The 23,193-nt window shown below is 36.2% G+C and overlaps 1 protein-coding gene across 1 annotated transcript in view; it reads right to left on the reverse strand.

The window, feature by feature from the left end:
• Window positions 1–23,193, reverse strand: part of TM9SF3 (transmembrane 9 superfamily member 3) — a 68,820-nt gene that overhangs the window by 16,323 nt on the left and 29,304 nt on the right. Inside the window, exons 6-10 of the mRNA XM_044240226.1 lie at window positions 22,404–22,535; window positions 20,393–20,559; window positions 15,729–15,823; window positions 11,306–11,436; window positions 1,495–1,634 (exon numbers count right to left, since the gene is read on the reverse strand). Of these exons, the coding sequence (XP_044096161.1) occupies window positions 1,495–1,634; window positions 11,306–11,436; window positions 15,729–15,823; window positions 20,393–20,559; window positions 22,404–22,535 (665 nt within the window). The remainder of the gene's footprint in view (window positions 1–1,494; window positions 1,635–11,305; window positions 11,437–15,728; window positions 15,824–20,392; window positions 20,560–22,403; window positions 22,536–23,193) is intronic.

Here is a 23,193-nt window from a genome sequence, read left to right on the forward strand (position 1 = left end):
ATCACCCTCCTTTAAAAGCGCTGTTTTTATTCAGCCTCCACTCCTATTAATGACCTCCAACTCTACAAAAGACTGTGTATGTAAGTATCTGAATGCAAACTATGTCTATTAATAAGGTAAAATATCTAGGAACAGAGGCTTTTCAATATATATCCCTTATTATGGATATGTAGAGTTTAATGTGCAACAATTCTTATGAAAGGGAGAATGTAATAAATGTATATATGGTAAGATTGTTCTACTTTTGTCCACTAGTAAGAATTAGGAAAATGAAGAAAGCAGAATAGCATAAATCAGCTCTAAAACATTTAATTTACTAACTTTAAAAGGCAATATATTTATATGAGTTCACATTTTGTTTAAATTTGAATTACAAGACATAGAAATACATTAATGACATTCCATTTTATGTCTGGAATTTGAAAAAATACAAATTCCCTCAAGTTAAAAACCTGTCAAGAATCATACTTTCAAAGCTGATTGGTCAAAGAAATTGTAAACTACGTACATTCTGCTGCAATTAAAGAATGTCTTCAGCCATTTCACAGAAATACTCATCACCTTTTGTCAGAATTAATCTGGAATTCTAGGAGGACCTCAAGAACAGATTTTGTGCATACGATGTGACAGAATGTATTTGAGAGATTCTGTACTCTCCCAGAAGTGAAGACAAAGAATATTAAGCCAGGAAATTATAACTGGTCTTAGTCCTAATTCATCCCTCAACCCGTATGATAGATGTAGCTATAAATGTGTGTCAGTTTATTTAGAATAATAAAATATCTGGAAAGGAAAATTAAATTATAAGCCAAGATTGCCAAACTTTTTCTGTGAGGGTTCAGACAGTAACTATTTCAGGTTGTGAAGGCAACACGGTCTCTGTCTGACGCCATGGTGTGAAAGCAGTCACCAATAATATGTGAATGAACAGGCATTGATATGTTCCAACAGAACTTCTTTCAAAAATAGGCAGCAAGGGGATGCCTGGATGGCTCGGTGGGTTAAAGCCTCTGCCTTTGGCTCAGGTCATGATCCCAGGGTCCTGGGATTGAGACCCCGCATCGGGCTCTCTGCTCAGCAGGGAGCCTGCTTCCTCCCCTCTCTCTGCCTGCCTCTCTGCCTACGTGTGATCTGTCAAATAAATAAATAAAATCTTTAAAAAAATAATAGGCAGCAGGTCAATTTTGTCCTATATACAATAATAAAACTGTTGCAGCTTTAGTTCCCACCCACCTAGATGCACTAGTTTACTTACCAAAGCATTTAACTTATCTGTAAATCACACCAATGTTCAGAAAGTGAAATAAGGATATAATTGATTACTACTACTAACAATATAGGTCAAAGGAAAAAGCAAAAAGACGAATTCTTAAGTTCAAATTTAAGACAGTCATTCTTATAAATACATGCCAATTCTAAAATTTACATATACATAATTGCCTTAAATTTCTATATTGTGAGGAACAATGACATAAGATTTATCATTCTCTTTACCATTTTTTCTCCGGTATGGGACGAGGCACAGCATTGACACGACAAGGAAAGTTGGGCTGACCTGACAGATTTCGGCCAAGTATTGTACCAACAAGATTTAGAGGAAGAATAACAAAAAAACAGATGCAACAAACGGCCACCTGTAAATTAAATTAAAATGTGTATGATTACTCAGAATAACATTAATAAAAATAAAGGGGACACTTAAAGATTTAAACACAATTTGACCACAAAAGAAAATGTTTAAGTTCAATATAGGTTAAAATTGTATAAGATATACACTAATGAAAAGAGGCAAAGAATGTGCCTTAAAGTATTAGAATTGAACTAAATACAAGCCAAACTGCTTCTCGCCTGCAACAGCTGCTCGTGTTCCCCGTTCTCCCAGTGCTCTCTGCTGCGGTCCTTTTTAATCACCTGATGTTACTTTCAGCTGTCATGCTTCTAACATATCCTTTATCTTTTCTCGTTATAACCAACTTATCTATTTGGCTGCATTTTATTGAGCTCAGGAAGCTTTGCATGTTATTTCCCTACTCTACATATGAAGAAAATGAAGAGAGGCTAAGTAACCTCCCATGCCCACACAGCTAGGAGGCGGCCAGACCAAAACCTCAGTTCTGATCTCCCCGTCTCAGAGACCGTGCATGTTTCTATTCCACACTGCCTTATTTCACACAAGCATAGTTCTGTTTACGCACAGGCGGGGCAATACTAAACCGGTAGGAGTATTTTTCTGCTCATCAGCAGTTCAAAGTCTAACGTTACAGGGAAAACCACATAGAAATTCTAGAACCAAAGCAGTCAGTTAGGAAAATAATTATTTATGTGCCTTTTTCCTTATATAAATCTGGGTACTCAAGGACACACACTCAAGCTCTTTGCCAGCCAGGATATGGTTAAGACCACTTCACTCTGAACTCTTGTAAAATGGGAGGACTGAACTGCCTCTGAGATCACTTTCTATTATACATTTTAGGGTTCTAATAAAAAGTAAAAGTGAGAAAAGTTGAAAGAAAATTGTGAAGAAACTAAGAAAAATGAAGAAGCGTTGGGGTAGAAAATCCAGTTATTACACAAGAAGAGAGTCTATTTTGAAGCAACATTAGTGAAACCACATCTTCATTATATACTTGTGTGTTTTGTGTGTGTGTGTGTGTGTGTGTATGTGCATGTGCTTGTGTGTTTTAAACAAGCCAAAGGTCATCATCTTTCTTCCAGATAAAACTTGAATAAATGTATGAGAGTTAAGAGAGTCCTGGAATTCCATTTTAAAGATCAAGTTTAGGAACTCAAATTATTGGTATCTCAGTTCAGGCCTATTAATAATATGAATTTATACTCCTAAAATAAGAACGTGAAACATGGAAAATAAGCTGCTTTGAGATATATTAATCATTGAAAATACTGCAAATTTTACTTTGTCTCATGCATATCTGGTGGATGAATTCTGTCTCAATTCTTGCTGTTGACTGCTTTCTTATTGAGATTTGCTATATCATTAAGTATACAAGACCCGTAAGTGTTAACACATCGTAACAGAGTTCTATATATTTCCCTCTTAATTTACCAGAACTCTAATTTCAAACAAGAAATGAAGAGAAGCTGAAGAAAATATTCCTATGAGGAATGACATGGTCTAGGAAGTGGTTTTCAAATTGTTCTACAAACCCCTCAGGTCCTACTGAAGAGCTTTAGAAATTCCACAAGAAATTAATTCGAATATTCTTTTGAAAACAGTGTTTTTAAAAAATTAAGTGTGGTTAAAAAAAAAATACAGATCCAAATGATTTCTGTACCAAGTATGAACACACTGAAGCTATCATAACCAGGCTAGCTCATTTTCATACAAATCTGAGAATAGTTTCTCCTGCTAAGAACTCTGAGTACAGATTTGGACTTCTTATAAATGAGTCATTGATTAGGAAGGTTCGTGATGCTACACTGGTCTTTTCTTCTCCCTCCCCTCCCACCAATCCAATTCAGGTCTGCACTCATTTGTTCACCCAAAGTTGTATAAGCAAATGCACTACAGCACATGTGTGTGACAGGCAAGTAAGTGGCAAATGATGTGAGAGCATGTATCGCCTGTGTGCTCATTCAAAGCATAAAAATAATCAATAAAAAGTCTCATCAAGACATTATCAACTGTTTGGTATTCGTCCAATTTTCCCCCTTTTCTTGTCTGTTTTCTTATACATGATAAAAAAAAAATGTGAGCAATTTATTAGAAACTGTTAGAGACTGAACTGTGAAACTAATTTCCTATTCCTTTATGTTCAAGTTCTGGATGAGTTTACTTGAAGTACTCTGAGATTTTAAGGCAAGCTATTAAAAAAAAAAATCGTATGAATTAAATCATCCATGATGTCAGAATTTTTCTCAAGACTGACATTCAACCAAATAAATTGGTTACTGAAGAAGACATGACTGAACTCTTATTCATATCCCTTTATATCAGATCTGTATTCATCACAACTTTATTGCTCTTCCTTAAGTTGAGAATGTTAAAATACTGAATTTGCAAAATTTATTAATACTAAAAGATTCATGCTTATATCTGTTTTCTATATTTGGCTTCCACAAAGTTTCATTTTAAAATGAAATTTAGTAGGGGCGCCTGGGTGACTGAATTGGTTAACCGTCTGCCTTCAGCTCAGATCATGATCCCAGGGTCCTGGGTTCAAGCCTCACATCAGGCTCTCTGCTCAGTGGAAAGCCTGCTTCTCCCTCTCCAGGTCACCCTGCTTGTGCCTTCTCTCTCTCTGCCAAATAAATAAATAAGAATCCTTTAAAAAAGTAAAATGAAATTTAGTGGCTAAAAGTTAAAAAAAACATTAGTCTAAAACACTGTGAAAACTCCGGAACTCAAACCAATATAGGACCCTCCCCTAGCCCCCTTTCCTGGACCAATAGCAAAAGCAGGAAATGGAGGGAGGAAAGACCTTACTCCAGGTTGAGCACCTCCACCATCTACAATAAAAGCAAGTTAGAAACAAGTACTGCCTATCAGTAGTTAATACCCCAAAGATGAACCAACTTGTCAGCTCTTCCCAATCTCAGTCACAAACAAAAAATTTGGCTAGTTCTTATTCTAGCTCTGCTTCTAGACCAGCCTTTTACGAAATCCATGGTGTGAATGGAATGAGGGAAAACGCATTCTGAGATGGGCTATTTTAGAATGTTAAAAATATGCATTTTATTTATTGTGACAGACAGTAACTGCTTTCAGGTAAGTTGATTCTCAGGAAATATACTGTCTTATCGGTCATTATGTGTTTCTTCAACATCTGCTCAGACTAGACAATTTTTATCACTCTTTTTCTACCTCATACATTTTATGCCTTTAAATCTATATAAAAATTACTGAGCTTCAGTTTAAGCATTTCAACAATAAGATCTACTAATCAGGGCAAATGATCTACAAATCAAACACAAATGCCCGTAAGAAGTCTATTTTATGAGATTATTTTCAATATGCTAGTAAGTAACTTCTCACTCCACTTTTTGGACCTAAGTACTCTAACAGAAAAACACTTGATTTGAGGTTAAAAATCTATCTGATGAATCTAACATCATCCTGATACCAAAACCAGGAAAAAAGAAAACTACAGACCAGTAGCTTTCATAAATATAGACACAATACCCAACAAACTTTAGCAAATTGAATCCGGCGACATATAAAATAGGTAAGTACATCATAACAAACTGAGGTTTATCAAAGGAATGAAAAATCAGTTTATGATTCAAAAATCAATCAATATTAATTGACCATATGACCAGACTAAAAAATGAGTTAATGATTATCTCAAAAGATGTAGAGAAAGCCATTGCAAAATCCAACCACCATTCAAAACAAACAATCAAACAAACAAAAAACCACTCTCAGCAAATTAGGAGCAGAAGGATTTCATCAACATGAAGGGCATCGGGGCGCCTGGGTGGCAGTGGGTTAAAGCCTCTGCTTTCGGCTCAGGTCATGATCCCAGGGTCCTGGGATCGAGCCCCACATCAGGCTCTCTGCTCAGTGGAGAGCCTGCTTCCCCCTCTCTCTCTCTGCCTGCCTCTCTGCCTACTTGTGATCTCTGTCAAATAAAAAATAAAATCTTAAAAAAAAAAACAAAACAAAACCATGAAGGGCATCTACAAAGAAAAAATACAGGTAATACCTCACTTGATGGCACAAAAGTGGATGCTTTCTCTCCAAGAGAAGGAATAAGACAAGAAAGTCTGCCCTCACTGCCTCCCTTCAACACTGCACTTGGAGGTTCTGGCCAGTGCAATGTGGCAAGAAAAAGAAATAAAAAAGTATACAGATTAGAAAGGTAGAAATGCCAAGTGTCTTTACTCACACATAACATAATAATCTATGTAAAAAAATCTTAGGACCCTACAAAAAAAGAAAATAGGGTAAGTGAGGTTAACAAAGTTGCAAGATGCAAAGCCAATATACAAAAATCAATTGTTTTTAAATACACCATCAACAAACAATCTGAGTTTGAAATTTTTAAAATGTCATTTACTAATAGAATAAAAGATGTAAATTCAAAAAAGACATACAAAATGTAAGCACTAAAATCTATAAAAGAGAAAAATTAAAAACACCTAAGTGAGTTAAGAGCCATGCTGTATTCTATAACTTAAAGACTCAATATTGTTAATATGTCAATTCTTCCCAAATTGATCTACAGATTCAATACAATCCCAAGCAAAATCTCAGTAGGTTTTTTTGTTTTTTGTTTTTGTTTTTTTTTTTTTTAAGAAACTGACAAGGTCATTCTAAACTCTACATGGAAAGAAGAAGAACTTGAAAATACCAAAACAAAGTTGAAAAAGAACTGATTTCAAAACTTATTATATATCTATAGTAATCAAGACAGTGTGACACTGGCAGAAAAACATGACAAATTAATCCATGAAAGAGAACAGAAAGTTCAAAAATAGATCCACATTAAATGACAAAAATACTAAGGCAATTCAGTGAAGAAAGCATAACTTTTTCAACAAATGGTGTTGAAACTAAATAACCATAAGCAAAACAAAATAAAATCCTTAACTCTTATCTCATACAATAAACAAAACTAACTAAAAATAAAATCACTGATCTTAAATAGATCATACTTAAGAGTCCAAACTATAAAATTTCCAGAAGAAAACACAGGAGAAAAGCTTACTGATCTCTGCTTTGGCAAAGGACAGAAAAGTACAAACTATAAAGAAAAAAAAATTAATTAGACTTAATTACTCTTGCTCTTCAAAAGATACTCTTAAGAGAATGAAAAGTTAAGCCACAAAATGGGAGAATATATTTCCAAAATAACTATAAGGCAAAGGACTATTACATACAATACACAAAGAACTTTTCTACTCAACAAGATGTTTTTGTTTTCTACTAAAAACAAGCTGAAGATTACAACATTCATTAAAAAAATATAGAGATGACAAATAAGCACATAAAAGTATCTTCAACACGATTAGTTTTTAGGAAAATGCAAATTAAAACCACAATGAGACAACAGTATGCATCCACTTGAATGACTAAAACTAAAAAGACTGACCACATCAAGTGCTGGAGATCATGTGGAGCAACTGGAACTCTATACAATACTAGTGGGAATGTAAAATGACGAAACCACTGTGGAAAAGTTTAGTGGTTTCTTCTTTACTTTTTTTTTTTTTACTGTAGTCGACACATCCAATCTCACTGTCTTTTTCAATTTAATTATCAAATCATAATGCCTTTATACAAATCATTAACAATTATTTGAACTAGCCAAAGTCAAAAGTCTACCGCAAAAGAGTATGTAACATATTATCAGGAATATCATCCCAATTCTTTAATTATATAATTATTTCATTACACATCAACCTGACTGTACTGTTCACCTACTTTTCTCTATCTTGTCCAACAAGATCAATACTTTATATTCCTTTATTCTCTACTAAAACCTACCAAAAAGGGGAAATGAAGTTGTTCTAGCATTTTTGTTTTAATAAACCCATAATAGCTCTTAATGTTCATTATTTCTGTGATTTAAAAGATAAATTTTAATAATATTCTAAAATCTCGTGCTTTATCAAGTTCACATTTTGTAAGGCAGAATCCACTTTTTTCTTTTCCCTTCTGGAAAAGTAAATTTGCTTATGTCCAGTTACATAGTGCTTCTGTTCCCTTACACAGATATTTCAAACACTACTTATCAGCATGATCTTCCGTATATCTAGTCACTTACATAAGCAGCAGACTAAACAGCTAAGGTGGCTGGCTACTCCCGTACCATCAATCAATCTCCTTAACTGTCTTAGGCTTCACTACCCCCTTATCAGGGACTATTTTCCTCTTGTTTTTTCTTGTTTAAAGGCTATTTTATTTAATGAATAGAAAGAGAAAGACTGGCTTAGAGCCATTCTTCTTTCACTCTGTTATGTCACTGATCCCATGTAATGAGCCTGTGGTCTTGCTATGAAAGTATCTTTACAAATTCTTGTCTTAGCATTTGTCAGAAGTTCAGGTTGGTTAACAGAGTTTTTCTAACACTATTTTTACAGATCTTTATTATTCTTTTACACTTAGGTATACTGTATTCTCAACCTTTGAGAGATCATAAAATATAAAATAGCACCTGTCCATTAATCTTGGCCTCCACTGTTTCCTCACTGTGGTAAATTCTGATCACATATCATGAATTTCCTTTTTGAGAGCCTCCAATTGTTAAAGCCATTTTCCCAGTTATGGTCCAAGACTTGGATCATGAAAGAGCATTTCCCTAAATATTTGTGAAATATAATTTTCTAAAACCGATGGCATATTTCTGATAATGTTCAAGATGTCCCCCATTCAAAATAAAACAGACCTGAAGATGACAGATACAACACGGTTCACCCATGATTGCTGTTTCTTCTCTACTAACTATTCTAGCCACGGAGAGAAAAAACAATAAAGTACAATAAGTCAAGGATTTATCAGTACATGCTGAGCTTAATATTAGACTAGAGATAAGGTTATTAGTTCCTATGCTATTTTGCAACTTTGAGTTTTAAAACTGCTCCTTTGTCCCTTGAAAGCCTATAATAACATCGAACCTAGGATCTGAGATTTACAGCCCACAGAAGATTTCATGCCTTAAAACTTGTTTTCAGAACATCCTGAGAAATCCCTCCTCATTCCCAAGAAACTCTCACAGGACCAAAAACTCTGGGTATAACACCTAAATCATTCTTGAATAAGTTCCCCCAAAAAGAAGGTTTTATCTTCTCAGAATCAATCTGATTTCAAGTACATGCTCTCCCCTGTAGCCAGGACAGACCTCTGGCCAGAACACTCCAACTTCTGGAGAGTCTCTGGAGAGTCCATGACCCCAGATTTCATTTAAATGCTCTCTTTAGTCTTCTTGTAATACTCTCTTGACTTTAGGCACCATCCCTTAAACCTAGGGCAGTAGATATCAGCTCAGATTATTACCACCACCCTCTACTTTTATCTTTATTAAGCTAAGAAGATTGATAATTGTTCAAGTTTAATCTGACTTGGATTTAACAGCTTTTATGTGTAATTTCGTACACTTGAGCAGAGAAGCTGGAGTCCAAAGATAAACCTTGCCCACTTTCAGTTTTATCTTGGGCTAGTCTGGATGATAAGAGCAGTATTCCAATAAAATTCGAGATCCCAGTGGGCAAAATCCCTATTATTCAGGTGCCTTGACAGGGCAAGTCAGAAGCCTGAAGTCACTTTTACCAAGGTTGGCTTAAACTTTCACTGTGGAGTATCTGAGAAAACAGAGTACTAGAGACAAGATCACCCAAAGAAATGGCTTGATGTCCAAGTGATTGAAGGAATGGAGGACTGAAACAGCTAAGCCTTGGGGAAGAGCATATAGGAGTATCTGAAGACTGATTTGCAAACCAGAAGTTCAGTTAAGTAGGGGCATCCAGCTTCTCAGAAACGTATGCTCTGGGAGCCTCTCAGCTGACAGATCCATCCACAGATGCTGGGAACTAGAATCAGGTAAACACCAGTGATTGGATTTAAAGAAAACCTTTAAAAAATTAAAAAATATAATTTTTAATTGGCTTAGGATGAAGCCGTGAGCACTGAAATTATTAAAATTCCCAAGGATTCTAATGTGTACGCAGGGTTGAGAACCATTGAGTTAATGAGACAATACAACCACTTCCTTCATAATGTCAGTAAGTCAAATAACTAAAAATACGAATTTCGGTAGTTAAACACTTAATGAACAACTAGGTCAAACATTAACTCAAGTTCTTAAGTTTCATGTTCTAAACAAATTTTGATACTTTTAAAAGGAGAAAAAAAATGTTAGTGCACACATCTGAAACTTGAGGGCAATGGAGTATCTTTCACTTAGCATTCCTTCACTCCAAATTAGAATGCAACTTAAGAACATGGTATTCTAGGAGCCTGCTAAACACCAAGAGCCATTCTTTTATACGCCACAGACCAATTTTATAAACCTTCTCTAGCTTAGTATGGAGCCTGGAACTATATTCTAGTAGTTATTAAGTTATCTAAAGGCAAATTACATTGACTATTAACATTTAAAACCGCATTTAAGAGTGGTAAAATTTATAATTTTAGTAAAATGAAGCAACTTTAAAATATCATTTTCACCACATCAATTCAATGAGGAAAATTACAGCAGAATCTGAATTTTCATTTTTAAAGCACTATGAAAGTAATTAATTCAGCAGATCATCTTTAAGAGGTCCCTAACTCCTTATAGATACTTTCTGATGGCCTGGAACTACTATCAAGTAAATTATTTTCCAGTCCTGAATGTAATTAATTACTTTACCCTATCACTCATTTTGGCTTGTAAAAAACAACAACAAAAAACCCCCCCAGGCAAACAAACAAAAAAACTTCTTCAATTTTGAGGCAATTTTCAAAAATATTCCTAATTAAGAAGTATCAAAGATTTAGTAAAAGTATATATCCAATGTCTTTGAAAAACCTGGATTATAAAGCAAAATCATCTGGAACTTTTATGAAAGCATTTGATAACTTCCGCATAGCTAAAAGAAAACCAAAGTAAGATACAAATTCAGAAAGAGTCCAGTTACAGTGCTGCCATGATCTGTATGATCTTGACCAAATTACACAGCCTCTCTGAAAAGCAGTAACCATCCTGCACCTTGCACAGATGTGTATATGGGCGCACACGTTTCTACCCTGTACATTAAAACTAAAGTCTACTCCAGGCCAAAAATTCTGCTTTTAGTAAAAAGGTAACAACAGGAAAAATTTGGAAACTGTGGGTTACCTCTATAAAGCACTGGTATATATCTGTGCTACAGTTTTACTGTAGTTAAAAAATCTAAAATATTTCTAAGTCTGTAATTAAAGGTAAAATAATGAGATCGGATATTAATGTCCAAAGTAACACATATGATCAATATAAATGTTTAATGAGATTCTAAAAATAAGTACACTGCTACTGAAAAAAGAAAATGTGTTCTGGAGAAGATTCACTACCTAATTCAACCAACGCACCCACCTATCACCTTAAAATACCCTCCTTTCTTTATTCTTCTACAATGTAGTCACCAGTTTCTCCCATCTCTGATAAAAGGTATAGTATTCTCCTGTCATACTTTTAAGTTGGACTTTCTCTTTACTGGCTCACAGAATGAAGAAAAAAATCTTCTTCACCTAACTTTCCAGGACTGAGCAGGGACTGGCTGCAAATACCAAACCTCTTCTTACTAAGAGGTACTTCAGAGAGACAGCAGGCCTCATATCCGAACGCCTGCATTTTTCCAGTTTCAAAGTAAGATTCAAGCAACTTACCATTGTCCCAAAAGGAATGGCTCTTGAAGCATGGTAATAAATGGCTATAAAATTGATGAAGAAGGCAGTGCCACACACCATAGCTGGGATAAGAAATGCCCCAATAAACATCTGCTTTATCCATCTCCTTCCTGAAAGAGAAAGGAAACAATGAAAATCAGAGGTGGGGAGGGAGGAGAGTCATATATTGATGTTCATAAGGTACCCAACTGTTTTTAGCATCAAATTATTTATTTAAAATTCTAATGTAGGGCACCTGGGTGGCTCAGTGGGTTAAGACGCTGCCTTCGGCTCAGGTCATGATCTCAGGGTCCTGGGATCGAGTCCCGCATCGGGCTCTCTGCTCAGCAGGGGCCTGCTTCCCTTCCCCTCTCTCTGCCTGCCTCTCTGCCTACTGTGATCTCTCTCTGTCAAATAAATAAATAAAATCTTAAAATAAAATAAAATAAAATAAAATTCTAATGTACAGGCGCCTGGGTGGCTCAGTCAGTTAAGTGTCTGCCTACGGCTCAGGTCATGGTCCCAGGGTCCTAGGATCGAGCCCCCAGCTCAGGCTCCCTGCTCCCACTCCCCCTGCTTGTGTTCCCTTTCTCACTGTGTCTCTGCCAAATAAATAAATAAAATCTTAAATAAATAAATAAATAAAATTCTAATATAAAGATCTTAAAATCTGCCACTCTAATAATTGTTTTAGAACAATGGCTAATAATGACCAGTCTAGCTATGCAAGTATGTCTGGTGAAAATATAGCTTTTGAAGTCGGTGTACTGGAAAAGAACAACGGACTATGGTAAAATATTTCAGTGTTCTGTCCTGACCCCGCCACTGGACTGCTGTGAACTTTGGTAAGTCACTCAATCTTGCCAGGCTACAAGATGGCCTAAAAAAATGTTTTCAAACAGTACTCGGAGTCCAGGAGCTTCCTAGAGGTGCCCATGAAGTCACTGGTGCAGGAAGAGCCCCAAGTCCTGCTTCAACAAGAACAAGTCCATTTTCAACAGTTTTACATATTAGAGTTTCATGTAAGCTTTAAAAAGGAAAAAAAAATGGTGTAAGGGGTCTCTAAATTTACTTCTAGCTATAATTATAATTATAAGCATATATTTACATTTATTTGTTTCAAAAGGGAAAAAATAGGGCACCTGGGTGGCTCAGTTGGTTAAGCATCTGCCTTTGGCTCAAATCATGATCCAGGGTCCTGGGATGGAGCCTCACATCAGGCTCCCTGGTGAGCAGGGAGTCTGCTTCTCCCTCTCCCTCTGTTCCTCTACCTCTGCTTGTGTTCTCTCCCCCTCACTTTCTCAAATAAATAAATAAAATCTTTTTAAAAAGTGGGGGGACAACAGTGTGCATCTCACGAGCTCTCTCTCTCAGTCACTAAAACTATAGACTTATAAGTTTCACTATTTCTTTTCTTTCTTTCTTTCCTTCTTTTTTAAAATTCAGGTCTTGAGGGGTGCTGAGTGGTTCAGTCAGTTAAGCGTCTGCCTTCGGCTCAGGTCATGATTCTGGAGACCAGGGATGGAGCCCCACATCCAGCTCCCTGATTGGGAGGGAGTCTGTTTCTCCCTCTGCCTGCTGCTCCCCGTGCTTGTGCTCTATCGCTCTCTTGTTCTATCTCAAATAAATAAATAAAATCTTAAAAAAATAAAACAAAATTCGGGTCTTGAATTCACGACCCTGAGATCAAGACCTGAGCTGAGACCAAGAGTGGGACACACTTAACCAACTCAGCCACTCAGGCACCCCAGTTTCACTATTTCTTTGTATCTCTCTGTATTGCCAAAATTCTGTTCAGTGAGCATCTGTTACTTAAATAATCAAAGAAAGGAAACTATGTCAATTTTAAACTCTGCAATAAAAAATCCTAGATGACGTTCATATTGATCAAGAGAGTAACACAGAGCTATCTTTCCAATATAGCAGAGTGTACAAGCAAGAGCACTACCAAGGAAACACCTGCATACCGCTCAGGAACAAAACACAAAGATTTCCTACTGGATCACTATTAGAATTCACCCCCACAACCAAAACCAATAGGGACCTAAATAGAAAGTAGGATAAGCAAAACAAGCAATACCCTAATTTCTGTTTTGTCCTATGTAAAGCTCTTTTAAACATCTATCTCATAGAATTACTACCTCAAACTTTGACATGCCTCCAGAAAAATTCCTTGATTCTGAACTTTCAACTCTTATTTTATTTCTTTCTCAGGTAAGTTTCAAGAGCCCCTCCTTTCCACATAAAGACTCAGTATTCAGCATTTGAACAACACAAAAAGGGTGGCAATTACAGTATTATTTTCCTCTTTAATTCTAACTCTTTCCTAGCTCTCTCTTTTCCTATACTTTTCATTATCTTCTTGGATTCACACATGTATTTATAAATTTCATAGTCAATCCTATTACTTCTTTCCCTCCAAAATCAAAAAGAATCACACATTCCACTGGGTACAGTTAGAAGCCCAGACATCCGCATTGTGTTCCCTGCTGCTCACCACACCCTTGGATATTTTGGTCAAGTTCCAGGCTACCTCTAGCTTTAAATTGGGTCTGGAGGATTATCCAGTACCTTGAGGACAACATGGAGACCTTGAGTTTCAAGATAACCTTGAGATAACTCTAAAAAATTCTTGACTTTCTGGGTTGATCTCTTTTTTTTTTTTTTTTAAAGATTTTATTTATTTATTTGACAGAGAGAAATCACAAGTAGACTGAGAGGCAGGCAGAGAGAGAGAGAGAGGGAAGCAGGCTCCCTGCTGAGCAGAGAGCCCGATGCGGGACTCGATCCTAGGACCCTGAGATCACGACCTGAGCCGAAGGCAGCGGCTTAACCCACTGAGCCACCCAGGTGCCCCTCTGGGTTGATCTCTTACATTGACCTGGTATTTAGGGATCACTCAGACAAAAACATTAGTATATGATCAGACCTTCCAAGGGGTTGTCAATCAGATAATAACCTTTAGGGGCACCTGGGTGGCTAGTGAGTTAAGCATCCAACTCTTGATTTCAGCTCAAGTCATGATCTGAGGGTCATGAGATAGAGCCCTATGGCAGGCTCCATGCTGGGTATGGAGCCTGCTTAAGATTCTCTCTCTCCCTCTCTCTCTGCCCCTCCCCCAACCACCACCCCACCTGTGCACTCTCTTTATCTCCAAAAAAAAAGATTTAAGTAAGTTTGGCTGTGTTCTTAATTTGTAATCAAACTAAAAGCAAATTTATGTCCAAGTACGAATAAATTTCCTGTTTTAAACAATTTGTTTCTGCTATGGAGATTTTTCTGGAGGTCACAGCCTAACTAGTTTCCAGGTCATATTCAAAGCAGAAGTTACCTTTGGCATCCTTAGTTCCTAAGGATGGTAGCCCCATATAAGACCTGTTTCCCATATCTGAAGGTAAAATATAGACACTGAACAGATAACTAAAATAATTAAGAATCCATAATGATGCTCCCTCAGACAATCTGAAGAATTATTTATACTGAAGGTACATACCACATTAAGTCTTGGAGGACCAATAAAAAAAGCAATGGTAAACCAGGATACCAGGAAGGAATTTTAAATGATCCTATGTATGCTCTGAGTGCCAATAACCTTTAAGTCTAGTTGCCAAAAGGCAGGATTCCTTAATGCTGATTGCTTAGGATGAGTTGGGAATATCACACAAGAAAGTCTCTATCCTTAGGAATATAATTTTAAGGTCTTTCAACAGCCCTTCATTCATAAACTGAAATATGCAAATCTACTATTTCCAGTACTTTTCTGACCCTAGTCACAGGGAAAACAAAAATAACCTGAAGACCCTTGAGTGCCATCAAAGAAAGAAACACCAAGGAGCAGTACCTTAATAGTATGTGTATCCCCCATCATTTGCAGATGACAATAGGAAAGAAGGAAGGGTGTATTTAAGATGAAATGCTCTTGGCAAGATTATGACACAGAATAACAGAAATCTTTGTGCAGGATCCTTTGATAAATATTTAAGAGTCAACAGAAATAAAGAGCTCTCCTTCCTATTCTCCTTCCAGTCCAGACACTTTAACCATAGCCATTAAATGTGCCTTTATATCCAGCTGTAATGCTATGCAGTCTGCATGGAAGCCTCCCATGGAGCACATCTAGGGAGTTAGGCACCTTAAAGCAAAATAGTATCAATAACTTGAACATACTCTTTCCTATGTGTTCCTCAGGGCTAACTTCACAGCAGACAATGGAGATAATCTTATTAATTATTCATAATTTTCAGAAACAAAATGCAGGGATTCCATAAAAGATAGACCACAGAGCAGGTTTGGTGGAGATTATGTGAAACAGGATAACAAAGTCTTTTACAATGGCTGATCTGTCCCTTTTAAATTCCAAATACCTAGTAGTAAAATATTAGCATCTAGAATTAAAAATACAAAGTGATAACTTGTAAGTTACCTCCTTGTCTGGCATACAGACTTCCTCCAAAATAACCATTCACTGGAGATGTAGCAGCATAGACAAATATGGCTGTACTAAGCATTGATCCCCTCCTAAAAAGGCGAAACAACATATGTGGTAAGTTAAATCCAGCAATTTAAAGAAAATATCACCGAGTCTATCACATTAACATTAGTTTAATTTCAAAGATAAATTTAACAAGAACACAAAAAATATCATCCTGGACTGTAAAGGATTTCCAAAGGCTGCCTGGTGAATGAATTTCTAGTTAATATTGCACAAGCTGATACTCATTTTTTTAATCTGCAGTTAAATTTCATAATATAGTCTAAACAAATACTTAGTATTTCTTTGGCAAAAATATTAGAAGCTGGCACTAAAATTGTTTTGCAATCCTGTAAACCAATCACATCATATGGATAGGAATATTCAGCTGTTAAGAAAAGTAATTAGAATATTCCCCTTTATAATTTAATTGCTTAAGATTCTTGCCCACTGATAGAAATGAAAAATAAAGTAGAAGTTATATAGTCTATATAAGTGATACTACTTTAAATAGTATAACACTGAGACTTCCTATTCCATTTTCTTTATACTATTAAAAATTACTTTTTAAAAATCCATAGGTCCATAAATCAACATTAACCCAAATCAACAATTTTTCTTTCTTCCTTCCCTTTTTTTTTTTTTTGGAGAGGGAGAGAGAAGGGAGGGAAGGGGCAGAAGGCAGAAGGAGAGAAAGAATCTTAAGCAGTCTCCACACCCAGGGCAGAGCCCAACTCAGGGCTCCATCTCACGACCCTGAGACCATAAACCAAACTGAAATGAAGAGTCAGACACTTAACTGAATGAGCTATCCAGGCACCCCTCAGATCAACAATTTCTAACTTCATCTTCCACTAATGACATCTAGAGAATTCAGACCAACTCTCCTGTTAAATAAAACTGAATAAAATATTTTATTTATTTTTTTTTTAAGATTTTATTTCTTTACTTGACAGAGAGAGAGAGATCACAAGTAGGCAGAGAGGCAGGCGGGGGTTGGGGGGAAGCAGGCTCCCTGCTGAGCAGAGCCTGATGTGGGGCCCGATCCCAGGACCCTGAGACCATGACCCAAGCCGAAGGCAGAGGCTTAATCCACTGAGCCACCACCCAGGCACCCCTGAACAAAATATTTTAAATGCCTAATTGCAAAGACAAATATTAAGATGACAAGTGACTATCATTTGCCATAATATAGAAATGTACTTAAACCACTAATAGTAAAGACTATTTTTGAAACTCAGCATAACTAGGAAGGTAAAATAATGTCTATAGAAAGAACATATAATCTCCCCAGTCTGAGCTAAAGAATATTCTTTTAAAGAGAATTTACAAGAACATCACACTCATGTGTGTACTGGGAAGATATACAATTTTCATAAATTAACCACCTTCCAAATTAAAAAAATTATTATATTTTACTGTATACCTATGTAGAATACAAAGATTTCATATAGTTTTGAAATATGTAGCACTCCTCCGCCCAAACACCTACACTCAACTTCTTAAAGTGGGTATGATACCTAATAGTTAAAACATTATAGTGTTTAATTTCTGCCAATATATAGCTAAATATAAATGTGGTAGTAATTTAAGAATATATCATTCCCATGTTTCAAATCGTTAAGTCTCAGGGCACTTAATGGACTCAATCAATAGAACAAGTGACTCTGGGTCTGAGGGTCCTAAGTTTGAATCCCATATTGGGTACAGATCTTACTTTAAAAAAAAAAAATAAAGAAAAGAAAAAAGTTAAAAGATTGTGGGTCTCAAAGTTTTTAAAAGCAAAATTTGTCTTTTCAGCAATTCAAACACTTCAAATACTGTCTCCTTTCAGATTATCATTAAAAAATCTGACCCATTCTCTGTTTGGAACTGGGTGTGTGAAGACTGACACGGGCCTAGCCATGCTGAAAACTGAAAGGCTGCTTTAGTTTAAGACCTGTCCATTACCAGTCAGAAGCTTTTAGTATCAGCAGAGAGGGTTCAAAAGGAATGCTCGTGTGACTGAGAGTCCAAAATGCCTAGCAGGGATTTAAGCTTGCAATCCCCAGAGACACTGCATTAAATGAATTTTATCAGTCACAGTTTTAAAAATCACACATACCCTTCATCTCTTCGTTTATGAATATTCTATGGGCATTTTCCACCCAAAATACACCATCTTCATCTACACTGAATCTGCTGACATAGGGAACCGCCTACTCGTTCACATCTCTAAGACTCGAGGCGGGAAACATCTCAGGAGCTGCTTACACTTGCTAGCTCACCACTGCCCGCCCAAAGTAAGAAAGCAGCAGTATTTTTCCAGACTTACCCACAGCTTCTCCCACACTATGGCTTCTCAGGAGTTAATATCACACTCACAGGTCTCTACACTGATACTGATCCTCTATTTAACTACTTATTTTTTCTTCTCTGATTGTTACGGTCATCACCAACACAAAAAAATGTTCACATGTTACATTATCTGCCTTTTATGTTTTAGAATCATTCTGACTCTGGAGTGAGTCTTACAAATGTCATGTGCAAGGTTTTATATTTTCTTACTACTTTGCATTTTTATTATCTCTATTTTCACTTCCAGAGCAGACCAAATTAGGAAACGAGTTGTGGAATGAAGCTGCCTAGGTTCAAATCCCAGCTTACTAATACCCCTACAAACAGTTGTATGATCTCAAATTACTTAACCTCTCTGAACTTTACTTTTCTTATGTGGAGAATGGAGAGAACAGCAGCCCCTCCACATGACTGGCATGAAAATTAAAACAGCTAATGTGTATGAAGCACGTAATGGAACCTCAACAATGTTAGTCACTTTGATATAAAAATAATACTCACAGGCTTAATACTAATGATATGATTAAGTATGCTCACTTCAAATAAGCAACAACACAGAAGGACCATTAATAATGGCAGACTAAAATAACAGTGCATGACTTGCCAGCTAATGCCATTTATTAGAAAGTTTCTTATTTCTGAAGTTATTTCTAAAGCATAAGCAAAAGAGATTCTGCATTAAAAAATGAATTGTCAAAACTGTAACCTTGACATCTGAGAAGGAACAAGGAAAGAATCTGAATTCTAGGAGAGGTTGCCCACTAGTAATTCTGAAGACTGTGACTGTACAGTCAATGTCAATGCCCAAGTGACAAATTTAATCCAGTATTTAAGGAAAAGCATGCCTTTACAGCAGATTTGAACTATTTTTCTTGTACTTGGGATTTAGTTCCTCTGAAATATACTATATCCAAAAAAATGAACTACCCACCAAAACACTGAAATTTAGGTTTTGGAGAATTATTTTAAAGCTTATTCAGTAAATAAATTGCAAAGGCTATATTAAAGAAATATAACAGAAACTACAGAGAAGGGGCGCCTGGGTGGCTCAGTGGGTTAAAGTCTCTGCCTTCGGCTCAGGTCATGATCCCAGGGCCCTGGGATCGAGCCCCGCACTGGGTTCTCTGCTCAGCAGGGAGCCTGCTTACCTGACTCTCTGCCTACTGGTGATCTCGGTCTGTCAAATAAATTTTAAAGAAAGAGAAAGAAAGAAAAAAAAAAACTACAGAGAAATAGCCTTACTGATTAATACATTCACCAGCTCACAAGCACTGAGTAACTTTCACATGTTTAAGTAGGTATTTTGAGAATTCAAAGATAAATTAAGACCAAATCCTTGCTCTCAAGGAGCTTCTGGTCTAGAGGAAGAAAGAGTAATTTATTAATGTTAAATATTTAACATAAAAATCAAGAGCTATTCTTTCAGCAACAATTTACTGTTTGTCCACCAAATCCAGGCATATATAAGAAAGAATGTATTATGAAATGTAACTGGAAACAACTGTCATGCTGAGAGAGAACTTCATGGGGCAGTGTCTTAAGTGCCTGAGTGAGAACCCCAGCCACCCGGGCTCAGAGCGTGTCTGCTTCGCTGAGGTTGTGGCTCTCTGAGCACAGGTTATAGGACCATTCAAAACGACAAGATCTTTGTGAATGTATAACTTTTTCTAATAATCCAAAAACTTTTCTTGTAACCAATTCTGTTCTCAAAGAAGAAAATGTACTAGAAACTATGTAAAGGTAAGATAAGTCATTCAATTAGTTTTCTAACATCATGTGCCTTTTCTACTACCCTTTTTACTATTAATTATTATTTAATAGTTAAATATTAAAATTAAATATAAAATTCTTAAATATTATTTATTATTTCTCTTCTGCTCTGTAGAGAGTCTCCCAGTTTAGAAGATAAACATGAAGTACTAATTCAATAACTGTGAACTCCTTGTGTGTCTCATAAAGCTCTAACTGCATCTTCAGCTTTCAAGAAAATGCCTATTCATTTCGTCAAACAGCAATGGCTGATAAATAACTCTGCTCAAACCTCTAATGAAACATAACCTTTGTAACCAACCAAAATGTTCAGTTAGGCTAGTAAGTTTTAGCACGTGACAGAAAAATACACTCCTAGCTGAGGATAACTATCCATTATTTAATTTATCTGCAATAATAAGATTCATGCTATTTAAATTCTAAGATAACTGAAATAAGCAAATATTTAATTTTGACTGACTTAAAATGTTTAAGAACAAGAAAAAACAAAGTTAAATACATGTACTTACTCTGTATATAAATCTTCTATCATTGCAACAATAATAACAATAAGAGACACAGCAAATATCTGACATCCAGAACCAATGAGAGAAGAAAATATCAGTGGGTGACTTGAAGGTCTAAATACATCTCCATGTACCTGCTTCCATCCATACTCATCTCCTAGGTCTCTATCCTATATACATATATATGCAGAGAGAAAAGAAAATCATTCAGAATGAAATTAAAATACATAAAGTAGGTGAAAAGTTACAACTCCAGTTGAAAGTTCCCTCCCCCTTGGGGAGCCTGGGTGGCTCAGAGGGTTAAGCCTCTGTGTTCAGCTCAGGTCCTGATCAGGCTTTATGCTCAGCAGGGAGCCTGCTTCCCCTTCTCTGTCTGCCTCTCTGCCTATTTGTGATCTCTGTCAAATTAAATAAAATCTTAAAAAAAAAAAAGTTCCCTCCCTCCACACTTATACCTATTTAAAGGGTTTCAAAATATCTAGAAAAGACATTTCAAATTTAAAATAATCACTGTCTTAATAACTTATAAAGTATTATGGCATTTACTGGGCCTCAGGAAGGTGGCTCCTAGTTGTGCTCAGAAAATATCAAAGAATGGAAAAAAGAAAAGGTCTAGGAGCAAAAAGAAATGCTCAAAATAAGAGAGGAGCACACTGGTTCCCTGAACATTTACATCACACCTGTGGCACAAATATAATGAGGGGCCAGGTGGAGAACAAAAGAAAAAAAAGAAGATTGAAACCAGTACTAGATGCCCTAAAGATGCAGAAAAGTCCTTTATATTCTGGATTCTAAGAAAATATATGAGGAAAATATCAAAGTTATATATATTATCTATTAAATATTATTTAACTATCTATAGCACTTCTTAAAAAAAGATTTTACTTATTTATTTGACAGACAGAGATCACAAGTAGGCAGAGAGGTCGGCAGAGAGAGAGAAGAGGAAGCAGGCTCCTGCAGAGCAGAGAGCCCCATGTGGGGCTTAATCCCAGGACCCTGAAGGCTGAAGGCAGAGGCTTTAATCCACTGAGCCACCAAGGCACCCTCCATAGCACTTTTTTAAAAGTATTCAATTTTTCCTTTTCAACTTGAAGAAGCAAGTATCTAAAATAGTAGTTCTTGACAAGTATCAGTCCCTTAAAATAATCTGGCCTTTTAGGGGCTGGGGGTAATCCTGGTCAGATGTGTTTGAGAAGCACCAAATGTACTTTCTACATTTTACACTGTGATACTTCACAATGCACATTTGCATATTAAAATTTTAATCTGTCTAACTCCTTTCCAAACTTACTTAATGACAGGGCATATCTGCACACAACAGCCATTAATATTCTACAGAACGGGGGGCTCCTGGGTGGCTCAGGTCATGATCCCAGGCTCCTCTCCCCTTTCCCACCCCCCGCCGCTTGTGTTCCCTCTCTCGCTGTGTCTGTCTTTGGCAAATAAATAAAGTCTTAAAAAATATATATTCTACAGAACACACTTTCACTTATTTACAACACTACCTGTAATACCGTAGAAGAATTTAGAAAACAAACCCCCCCTCTGACCCTACTAAACTAAATGCAAACTAAACCTTTCACCCACTCCCTAAATTTTATGCAGTATTTAACAGTATTAGAAAGATGTCAGTATAGCTCTACAACTTCCTTGCTGCAATTCTGAAATCAAAAGCTCTGAAAACTGAAAGTTTGTTTCAGAAGCCTGCCACATTCTCACTTGGTGGCAAAACTTGAGAGTGAAGAAGAGGTTATTTGTATTGTTTATTTATCTCACTTAAGGTGAACATTCATATGTTTTGCTGAAAAAAACAAATATATTTGATTAGGGGGCTGGTAATCAGACCATGTAGAAACATTAATATATATGATTAGAGATCCCTTAGGGAGTTTTACACCTTTCTAAAACCCGAAAATGCTGAATTCTGAAACTCATGTAAACTACATTCCAACATTCAAAATAACACTGAGTTAAATCATTTTTATAAACACAATGTAAAATGTTTGCTTACCATATCATCCATTTCTTCTTCTTTACTGTACCGGGCATAATCTTTTCTTAAAGTTCTCATTAAAATCATTGAAACTAAGCCCACCAAGAAGATAACCATCATGAAAGAGTTGAAAATTGAAAACCAATGAATCTAAAATAACAGAAAATAAAATATCATGAACATTAAGTATCAGTCACAAAATTCATAGGTTTCATGATAACAGTAGCATGTTAGTGCGAAAAAAAAAAAGTTTTTTTTTTTAACTTTTATATAAATATCCAAACTTAAGAGACACTAGGCTGAGTAGTCACTATGCAAAAAGACTGGCTTTCTTTACAGTAAATTTCAGATGCATTAAAAACATGATTATCGTACACATATATTTTCCCAATCAATTTTATTGTACAAATAAAATACAATTGGACCACACGGTACATGTTATTTAGCACCACACACAAAGAACACGGAATCTGAAGTCAAACAGGCCTGGGTTTTAACCCAGACTCTGCCAATTTCTAGCTACGTGACCCCAGCTTTCCTATATCAAAAAGAAGGACAATAATACTATCCTGATTTGTATGGCTTCATAACACATATAAAAAGAATGATACCATGACTGACACAGAGCAGTAGATATTCAATAAATGTTACTTTCTTTCCCTCTAACTGCGCAACAACCTGGAAAACTCTTCAAAATTCCAAAGACTGAACCATCATAGTTGACTGCCATGGATCTGAGCCACCCTCCGGAATGCTATGCTTCACTTCCTCCATCCAGTTCATCTTCTCTATTACCACCCTTATTTGC

The sequence above is a fragment of the Neovison vison genome, chromosome 2, assembly GCF_020171115.1.
Source record: "Neovison vison isolate M4711 chromosome 2, ASM_NN_V1, whole genome shotgun sequence".
Taxonomy (NCBI): Eukaryota; Metazoa; Chordata; class Mammalia; order Carnivora; family Mustelidae; genus Neogale; species Neogale vison.